We start from the raw sequence: 10,077 nt of genomic DNA, 5'->3' as shown, positions 1-10,077 counted from the left end.
ATGTCGTTCTCTGAAGCAGAGGTGCAAAGCGCCCGTGGCGCCTGGGAGAAGATATACGTGGATGCCGAGGACAATGGGACAACTGTGCTGGTCAGGTAAGGAAAGAGCCCATCCCACTGCTACCCCAGAGGGTTGAAGGAGGAACGGCAAGAAGGACTGAGTTACCACCTAGGAGCACGTCTTGATGTTTTTTTTTATGTAGACCTTGCTGGGAGCATTTTGGTTTGCTGGTTTCCTCAGGGAGGGAAGAGGGAAGAAGGCAGATCCACACAAAGAAAAGTAAAAGGAAAGTGGAAGGGGGTGGGAAAGGAAGAAAAGATGAGAACAATTTCTTCACTCCACCCATTTAAGGTAAAAGAAAAGAAAGTGTGGTATGAAAGAGAATGGGAACAAAACATGGGCCCTGTTTCCCTCTTCCCCTTTATCCCTAAACTCCCCTAATGATTTTTTTTTTTAACTTGCATGTCCTCAATTTTTCTCTTCTGATTCTCTTTCAGTCTTTCCAGTCCAGAGCCCATCTGTTTCATTATACTGTACCCTGCCTGTGAGCTTTCCTCTCTTAGTTTTCACTCTGTTTTCCTCTCTTCTTCCATAAGACAGAATTTTCTTTTATTAATCTTTCACATATCCCTCTTTCAGCTGGGACTGACATCACCTTCATACCCCCTGCTCAGTCCAAATAATATTTCTGGTTATCACACCTTTACCACTCCCTCTGGCTTTCTTGTATATCACATCTTGCGCCTGGATCAGCCTCAAAAACTGTTGTGCACTGCTCTTTCCTTCTGCAGTCTACGCAACCTGAGGACAGCTAGGGTCAGAAACGCAGCTATAAAATGCTAGTAGCATCCAGTGGCTTGGCTCCCTGGGGTAATTTACTCTAGAAGGTTTTGCCTTGGTGTCCTACAGCCCCAGACCTGCTTTTAGAGAAGTTCCAGGCTCCCAAGTAAAAGAGAGACATGGACATACTGGAGAGAGTCCAACAAAGGCCCACAAAGATCATGAAAGGACTTGGAGCACATCTGAGAGAGCTGGGACTATTCAGACTGGACAAGAGAAGGCTCAGGGGGATCTTATAAAAGTCTATAAAAACCTGAAGGGAGGGTCCAAAGAAGACAGAGCCAGACTCTTCTCAGTGGTGCCCAGGGACAGGACCAGAGGCAATGGGCACGAACTGAAAGACAGGAGGTTCCCTCTGAACATCAGAAAACACTTTGTCACTATGAGGGCAATCGAGCAGTGGCACAGGTTGCCCAGAGAGGCTGCAGAGTCTCCATCCATGGAGATATTCAAAAGCCATCTGGACACGGTCCTGGGCAACTGTCTTGACTGGGGGCAGTTGGACCAGATGACCTCCCAGAGGTCTCTTCAAACTCAACCGTTCTGTGACTCTGTGAAATGCAATCTGGAATTTGCTATTGCTGTTTCAGGTAAATAACTGGTTTACCCAATGGAGTAAACCGCTTTTTTTTAAGAGCTTGACCAAGTTGGCTGTAATTGATGTATTATAAAAGGCAATTCCTTTACAAGTGGCATTGAACTTACTTTTGAATAAACAAAATGAGCAGTACCCAGTACTCAAACAACAGTCCATCATGGGTAGTAAGAAAGCTTTGGGATTGACTCTAGGAAAGTGTTAATTAACAAAAGCAATAGTAGGCTTTCTCCATGAAAACACCCACCGAGAGCACAGTGGAAGTATCTGCTGTCCAGAACATCTCTGGGAATATTGTACTGTCACAGTCGCTCTGTGTGAATGCGCTTCCACTTCTCTGTGGATTTTATCTCCACCTAACACTGAGTCAACACTGAGGAAAAGTTTACTTTAGAAACACTGGAATAAATTAAGGATAGGTAGGTTTTAAGGCAGAGTAAGCAAAGGGAAGTGCCCCGGGGAGAGGCAAGGGAAGGAACAGGCTGCTGTGGGCGCAGGGGTTGTGCACAGATGGCAAGGGCAAAGGAGAACCAAGAAACCCAGGGGAAAGTGGTGTTTGTTCTAATAAAGAGAAGGAAAAATGGCAATAAATACATAAGACAAGGTCTGGAACATGAGGACATATCTGCATCTATGCCTTAGTCCACAAACTAGGACATCTCTCATTTCTTGACAGGATGTTTACTGAGCACCCAGACACCAAGTCCTACTTCACACACTTCAAAGGCATGGACTCTGCTGAAGAGATGAAACAGTCGGATCAGGTCAGGGGCCACGGCAAGAGGGTTTTCACCGCCATCAACGACATGGTGCAACACCTGGACAACTCCGAGGCTTTTCTTGGGATATTGAACCCACTGGGCAAGAAACATGCCACCCAGCTGAAGATTGACCCCAAAAACTTTAAGGTGAGCCAGTGGACCTCTTGCCAGGTGGTGTAATGGTGATGGGAAGATGTCTTCCCTTTGGAGGGGAAAAACTGAGGAAAACAGGATTTGTATATATCAATATATATTATATGCTTCAGAGATTGGAGATGGTGGAAGGTGAGATGGTTGATGGTGAAAGATAATGGGAATCTGGCATCTGTTGGAAAGAAGGCTGTGCAGCAGATGCAATGCAGGCAAGTCTGCTCAGGTGGGAGCTGCCCACAAGCTGCAGTGGGTTTTCAGTGCAATAGGATTCCCACACATTTGTCATTTAATAACAAGACAAAGAAAAGCAGCTTACGCTGCACTTCAGTCCACGATGTCTATTTTTTCTCTAGTAACAGGAGCTGAGCCTGGACAACTAAACCAGCTGTTATTGAGCAACAATGGCAACAGCATTGCCATCACTAAAGAAACACAGATCATAAATACAGGATCAAATAACTTGCCCAAATCCACCTAAGGTCACTAGCAGAGTGCATTTATAACTATTTTGTCTGCCTTACAGAGCACAAAATGCGAAAAAGAGGCATCTTTTGGCAAAGGTCAGTCAGGCACCAGGAGGGTGGTTTCCAAAACAGAGGGCCCAGTTTTTAATAAGTGAGGATTTCTGTCTGGAGAGATCCTGAAAATACTTTTTCAGGCTAAAGATGCACACAAAATCATAAATGTTGCACATAAAAGGAACTGACATTTCAAAGTACACCACCTACCTAGTGACTGTAAGGAAAAATATCCCAGAGTGTTAGATAGCTAAAGAGCAGGAAAAAGTAGGAAGAAACTTATCCCCCAAGCCATGTATTCCATAGGTGTCCGACACAGGGCTCCTTGTGGCCTCTAAATATTTGGGACAGTCCACTGCCAGGAGAAGGATCGCAGCAGATGGACCAAGTGAAACAGCCCTGTACAGCAGTCTTTAAGTGACTGTGTATATGGGTGCAGTCAACATTAACCAGATACTGCAAAGTTACAAAAATAACAACAGTGACCACATTTTTATGTGAATTCTATAATGCACCTCATTTTCCATAACCTATTTCCAGCTCTGCATGCTATATGCCACCAAATTGTTTTTGCACCCCCTTTCCACCCTCCAAGAATCCCCAGTAAAAAAAATACATTTTGTTCTTACACTTCTAATGTGGAGGAAAGTTCACACTGTTTGTTTCTTCCCTTCTCCTTGTTTAGATTATCTGTGACATTATCTTGCAACTGATGGAGGAGAAATTTGGCGGAGACTGCAAAGCTTCCTTTGAGAAGGTGACCAATGAAATCTGCACTCACCTGAACAACGTCTACAAAGAGGCGGGTTGGTGAGGGTGTGCAACCTCCAGGCTCTTCTAACATCTTGCCAGCACTGATTTGCTGCTTTTGGGCCTCCACCCAAGAGGAGGAAGAACGAAAAAGTTTTAAAAAATTAAATAAATAAAAAAGCAAGAGAAAGGCTTCTATAATGTAGATGACAATGTCAATAACTTCCTTAGCAAACCGAGTTTCTGCAGTTGAATAAAACCTGCAGATACGTCAAAGCCAACCAACAAATCCTGATGTGCTTTGCAGCTTTGGTGCTCCAGGTGGGTTTCTCTGGCCACTGTCCTTGAAGACTACATTTTAAGATTATGACTTTAGGCTTGATATTCCTGAGAGAAAGACTTGCTCCTTCCAGCAGCACCAGCCGCTCTTCATCTCAGCTACCACCTCTCCATCCTCATGAATGACGAGCAGGAGACCATTTTGAAGCATTTTGAGGGTCTTTGTAGAGGCATGGGTCTTGTTTTGTGTTTGAACTTTAAAAATGGGGGAAGTGGTGTATGGGAAGGACTAACATCTGAGAAAGACATGAGGAAACTCCTGTCCTACATCAGCCAGCGGAGTTCCCCAACCTGGGGAGAGGTTTCTAGGAGCAACTTGCAGCACAAGGGATGGCAACACTGAACGCGGTCACCAGTGGGTCTCTCTGGGCGGGGAGGAACAGCTCCAGCGTGTGGATTTTGCAGTGCTACTCCCAGCAAATTGCTCTGGCCACGTACCCAGGAGAGGGCAATAGTACCGACCTCTCTCGCTCCTGTGCTTCTCAAAATGCATCCAGCTGAGGGAGGACGCTGCCCTGCTGAGCAGGCAGCGTGGCAGGCTCAGCTCCGTGTGGAATTTCTACGGCACTGCCCTCATCCTGTCCTGTTGCACGGCCTGAGCCTCCCTTCAGTGGTAACTGAGTCCCAAAATATTTAACTGCTTTTGCTTGCATTCCTTAGGCATGGCGAAATCATCAGCTAATAACTGCAAATAACTACACGCCGTTTTGCTTCAGTGTAATGCAATAAACACAGAGAAAGCACACGCATCCTCTCATCTGTAACACAGAAAAGGCACTTGCTGTGCACAGCAGTGTGACTTTGTACACAGTGCACGGTTACTGGTTGTACTGGGGGGTTTATGGAAACCAGCTCGAGCTCCCACCCATGCACCCACCACACTTGCAGTGATCAGTCTCCTCAGGTGGTAGGAAGGGAAGCTTTTCACTTGACCGTGAAACAACAATTCTGTGAACAGCTGAAAATGCAGAACTCTCCTTCATTCGAGGTGTAGGGTGGGTGTCTCACCCATCCCATTTGTTTGGCAAGGGATGCTGAAATCCCAAAGTCCAGAATATGAACTCTTTCTTGCTGGAGAGGGAGGATGGGGCAGGCTGCTTTACTGGATTTGGTATTTTATCCCACTTGGTGAGAAGGGGAAACATATTGCACAGCATCATCAAGTATTGTAAGAAAAGGAAAAGATTTGTAAAAAAAAAAATTACAATCTGAAATCCCTTTGAGGGAGTACAAGTAGTTAACACTCTGAAAAGCTTAAAATAATTTCCCCTTTTTATTTACTTGCTTTAATGCATGTTAAGAGCGCTATTTGCCATGACGATGGTTAGCTGTAATGACATGCTCGTCACTGCCGTAGACACCCTGGGCTGACAGGGGTCTGAAAACACTGGCTGATGGTTTAGGGCTCTTGTGTTCCCTTCTCCTGTGATGGAGAGAAGCATAGCAAAAGCAAAGCGTGTGAAACAAACAAAACTCAGGCTTAAATCAAGAGGGAATTATTTTTAAAATCCATTTGCAAAGGGGGGACACATTAAATTTTTAAAATTTGTATGATGTGAGTGGTTTAGGAGTATATGGCCATTATTTTTTTTGTTCATCTGAGATTTCAAAGGACAGCAGGAAGCTTTCCCAACAACGCATAGATCAGACTACATCCTGACACTGAGAATGCCTGAGCTGGATTCCTAGTTTTCCAGCAGCCTCACCACACAATCCTGTCTGACTTTCCTTGAACCTCACTGTGCCTTTGCAAAAGAGCACCATTCACATACTTGGGAGGCAAACCAAACATCCTCATTGCTTATCGAACAAGTAAATACGTGGTGCTATACATACTGTATGCGTTCTTAGAGATAAATTTGACCCTGTGAAGACAAACCTAAGGAAAACATCATACCTAAAGGTAGCAGGAAGAGATTTCCCATGGAGCACCACCAGTGAGTGGGACCAAAGACCTCACACCAAGCTTCATGGTTTTCTTACAGCCTGTGGGACATCAGGAAGGTGTGGGTGAGACGACAAATCTGTGACATAGCACAGGGAGTTAAGTGCCATGGAGTCATCTTTGTGTCTGACCTAAACCAGAACAGTGCAAACACATGGAAAATACTGAGAAAGGGGAAGAGGAGAGGGAGCTTATGGGGGAAGATTATCGCCTCAGCTAATAAAATCTAAGTGCTTTGCCAATCACGTTGCTGGAGAAAAAAAGCATCCCCACAAGAGGAACTTAACCTTGTAGAGACAAACAAACATTTTCCTGATTCAAAATATTACCTTAACACTGTAAGAACACATATGTACTTAGATTCAGTTAATGGACTTTGTTGAATATTGTAGTTTAGCCTCGCTCAGGACCAAGCTACGCAGTCTGTCTCTCACTCCTCCCACCCTCTAAGGGAGTAGGGTGAGATAATAAAACAAAAAAAGGCTCAAGTTTTGAGATAAAGACAGGGAGAGATCCTTAAAGTTACTGTTAGGGGCAAAGCAGACTCAACTTGGGGAAAACTATTTATTTATTATTAAAACCAAAGCAGGATAATGAGAAAGAGAACAAAGTAATTTCCCTCCACCCCTCCCTCTTCCCAGGCTTGACTTCATGTTCAATTATCTTTACCTCCTTCTTCTCGACCCTGAGCGGCACAGGGGGGAATAGGGGTTATGGTCAGTTCATCACACGTTGCTTTCTGCCACTCCTTCCTCCTCGGGGAAGAACTCCACACATTCCTCCCCTGCTCCAGCATGAGGTCCCTCCCATGGGCTACAGTTCTTCATGAACTTCTCCAGTGTGGGTTGTTTTTCCATGGGGTGCAGTCCCTCTGGAACTGCTGCCCCAGCGATGGCCCTCTATGGGCCACAGCCTCCTTCAAACATCCCCTGCCCTGACGTGGGGTCCTCCATGGGCTGCAGGTGGATCTCTGCTCCTCCGTTGGCCTCCATGGGCTGCAGGGGCACAGCCTGCTGCACCACGGGCTGCAGGGGAATCTTGTCCAGGAGCCGCATTACTCCTCCCCCTCCTTTTTCACTGACCTTGGTGCTGGCAGCCATTCCTCTCACAAGAAATTCTTCACAACAGGCAGGCAGATGCCTCTCAGGTTCTCTTCACATCTCATCTCTTCTCCATGTCTCTCAGCCAGGCTGGGCTGAGTCGGGTCCACTCGGCCACCCAGCAGGAGGCCAGAGGGTGAGGCCTGCAAGGCCCACAAGGCTCATGCCTACCCCTCTCTGCCCCCACTCAGCTTCTTCACATCTTCTTCTCTTTTATAAAATTATTTTTCCCCTTCTTAAATATGTTATCGCAGAGGTGTTATCAGGGAACATTCTTCCACCAATTGGCTTGGCCCTGGGCAGACAGTGTGTCCGCCCTAGGCTCAGCCGAGTCCACTGGACAAAGGAGAAACTTCTAGCAGCTTCTTGCAGAAGCTGCCACCGTAGTCCCCCCCTCACTGAACAAAATCAACATATTGAGTGAACTCAGACTTTCCAATGAGAGCAGCTTTGGGAAACAGAGGAAAATAGGCAAAGAGATGAGAGAAAATTAACTTAAAAAACTTGAGCTGCTGTAGTAACAAAGCAGAAACTTACCCAGAGGCAGGCTGCACTTGCAAGGCATCCCTGTGCAAATACAAACGGATGTTGGGATAAAATCCCAGTGGTATGCGACAGCACCACTGAATCGCTCTGAGACGAGGGCTAGGAATGTACCGAGGCAATTTGAAATGACAGGGAGTGTTTTACAGAAGTAGCTAACCCAGCTGTTGAGGCATTTAAGTCTAATAATTTTCTTGCTAGAGAGTCTGAGCCAAGGAGCCTCCCTGCCCCTGCCAGGAGCACGGGCAGTAGAGGGGCTCAGCAAGGCAAGTGAGGGGGAGAGGTCATCTCAGATATCCCAGGGCTGCCTGGAGAGGGGTCTAGAGACCTTCCAGAGAATTTGGGGAAGCATTTCCCCAGGAGGAAGCACTGTGGTGGCACCACTCTTGCAGGCAGCAACACCATGTTTCATTTTCCCCCTGCACAACCACATGGGAGCAGACGAATCAGGGACATGCTGCTGGTGCTGCTGATCTCCATCCAGCCTTCCCAGGCTGTCCACCAAGGACACCCGGCAGCTGCTAACTGCTGCCATCAGGCAGAGCAGGGTGATCGCAGCATCATGCTGAAGCTTCCCATTAGCACAGGCCACCAGCAGAGCTTTGCACGGGGTTACAGGCAGAGGGAGAATTTGAGGACAAGGAAGATGATGGCTGTGAAACATTAGAGCTGACACCTGGATTACAGTCCTTCCATCAAGGCAGCAGCTGCCCTTGCCTGTTGGAAATGGGCAGTTCTTTACTCCTGTTGCAAACCAGTTTGAGCTTAGTAACACGGCAGCACTTGAGTAAGTTACGGTAGCTCGATGCAAAGTTCCAACCCAGTTATCACCTTCTGGTGGAGGATAGATGGAGGCTTGAGCAGGGCTTTGACGTTGGCGGTGTCTGATGGCTGGTGCTGTGAAAGCTTGCAGCCCCTCTGAGCCAGCACCAGGAACAATTTCTATCCTTTGTGCTCCTGACTGAGCATCACCATCAACACTACTACAGTCAGCATTCACCAGATTGCTTCAGCCTAGGAAATGGCTGTAAAGCCACAGCAGTTCCTGCTGTCCCGCCAGGCCCTTTTTGACCTTGCCTGTGGCCAACTCTGCTTTGTTGCTAGCTAATTCTGACTCCTCACTGGTGCGTTTCCTAGGATGCTGCCTGCCTGCGGTGCTCTGCGCAGCACTACCAAGAACCTGGAAAACTGGTTGGGACTGCAGTTACCCCAGCAACAGGAGGAAAAAAGCCAGAGCCAGGAGAGACAAGTCATGAGAGAATTTTCTAATTGCCTGCTGACTTGTCCATTATGTGCCTGGGAATGGGAAAGCACGGATAAAGAGGAGAGCCTGTGGTAAAAACAAACATTTCTTCCTCTCTTCCCCCAGGCTGCTGATAGAACCCTTGCCCAGCAGTCCACTGCTTCCCAGTTTTGCAGGCTGCAGTGAAAGTCACATCTCCAGGTCGTGGTAAGAAGAATTATTAAAGAATTACATGAGCAGTAACAGTGCAAGAATTTATTAGGAAGCAAGTAGGAAAAAAAAAAAGTGATCAAAGGGTAAAACAAAGAGCAAGAACCATACAGGACTGAATGAAGATCGCATTAACACTTTTTTATAAGCCACTCCATCAGGAGAAACTAACCTCTTCTGTATTCTGAACAAAGGACAACTATACTGAGGAAGGCTGACTGCAACTGCAATCTGCTTGAATCCATGAGTCCTGGAGGAGACAGCACACACATCTGAGTCACAACCAGCACCACAGGAGCTTCTTGTTGCGATACTGAAGTTTCCAGAGCTAAAAGTGTTCATTTAGATGCACCCACCCAGGCCTTTAGCTGTCTTGCATTGGCCCCACATGCCTTAAAACAGGTTGCTACCATTCTCCCTTCAGCTGAACAGACAATCCCTGCCTCAAGGCTAGTTAAGGTTACCAGTCATCCATTCGCACTGGCTTAGGGCGTTCGTTCACACGTTTGCTCCTGATGCCCCTGGGTCAGGATGGAGGATGCCTCAAAGGCACCAACTGGTGCAGAGGGATAAATGCCAGGTTTGCTACCTGATGGAGACAAGAGGACAGATAGGAACAGCCTCCTCTGGCAGCTTCATCCCCAAGTCTGATGGTGGCTAAGGCGATACAGCTGCACCAGGCCAAGCATCTCTGCTTGGAAATGTCACCGTTTTACTGTATGGTCCGTCCTGCTCCAGCAGGAAAAGCAACTCGTAAACATTCAAGAGAAACCTCATTTATGGTAACGTGCCATCCTCTAGCTGCTTACCATCTTAACATTTTTTCTGTTTTATGCTCTCCTGACTAATCCAGAGTGAGACCTTTCCCAGATACAGGAGTAACGTTTGCAGGGTCATTGCATTTCAAACACTTAAATAATCTACTGTTTTTTCTCAATTTGTACACCAGCAGTCTGATAAAAATTGCCATGGAGTTACAATTGTGTCAGTAGAATTTCAAAGAGATGCTCAACTACAGCATCTTTAGGTTCCCTCAGGAGCTTCGTTCTCTTCCCATAGTGCAGTCTGCCTCCTTGCAGG

The 10,077-nt window shown here is 46.7% G+C and overlaps 1 protein-coding gene across 1 annotated transcript; it reads left to right on the top strand.

The window, feature by feature from the left end:
• Positions 1 to 3,681, top strand: LOC104474696 (cytoglobin-1). The gene is made up of 3 exons (XM_010123605.2): positions 1 to 95; positions 2,112 to 2,343; positions 3,553 to 3,681. Exons 1-3 carry the CDS (start codon positions 1 to 3, stop codon positions 3,679 to 3,681), a joined length of 456 nt encoding a protein of 151 aa, XP_010121907.1.
• Positions 3,682 to 10,077: the final 6,396 nt, after the last annotated feature.

This window comes from Chlamydotis macqueenii, chromosome 1 (genome assembly GCF_036417535.1).
Source record: "Chlamydotis macqueenii isolate bChlMac1 chromosome 1, bChlMac1.mat, whole genome shotgun sequence".
Taxonomy (NCBI): domain Eukaryota; kingdom Metazoa; phylum Chordata; class Aves; order Otidiformes; family Otididae; genus Chlamydotis; species Chlamydotis macqueenii.
This window is presented reverse-complemented; position numbering and strand designations above follow the sequence as displayed.

Bases quoted from the DNA above. Each gene is read 5' to 3' on its own strand.
- LOC104474696 (XM_010123605.2), top strand. From the start codon at position 1: ATGTCGTTCTCTGAAGCAGAGGTGCAAAGCGCCCGTGGCGCCTGGGAG. The intron at 96-2,111 runs GTAAGGAAAGAG...ATTTCTTGACAG, and splicing joins GGGACAACTGTGCTGGTCAG to GATGTTTACTGAGCACCCAG. The intron at 2,344-3,552 runs GTGAGCCAGTGG...CTCCTTGTTTAG, and splicing joins TTGACCCCAAAAACTTTAAG to ATTATCTGTGACATTATCTT.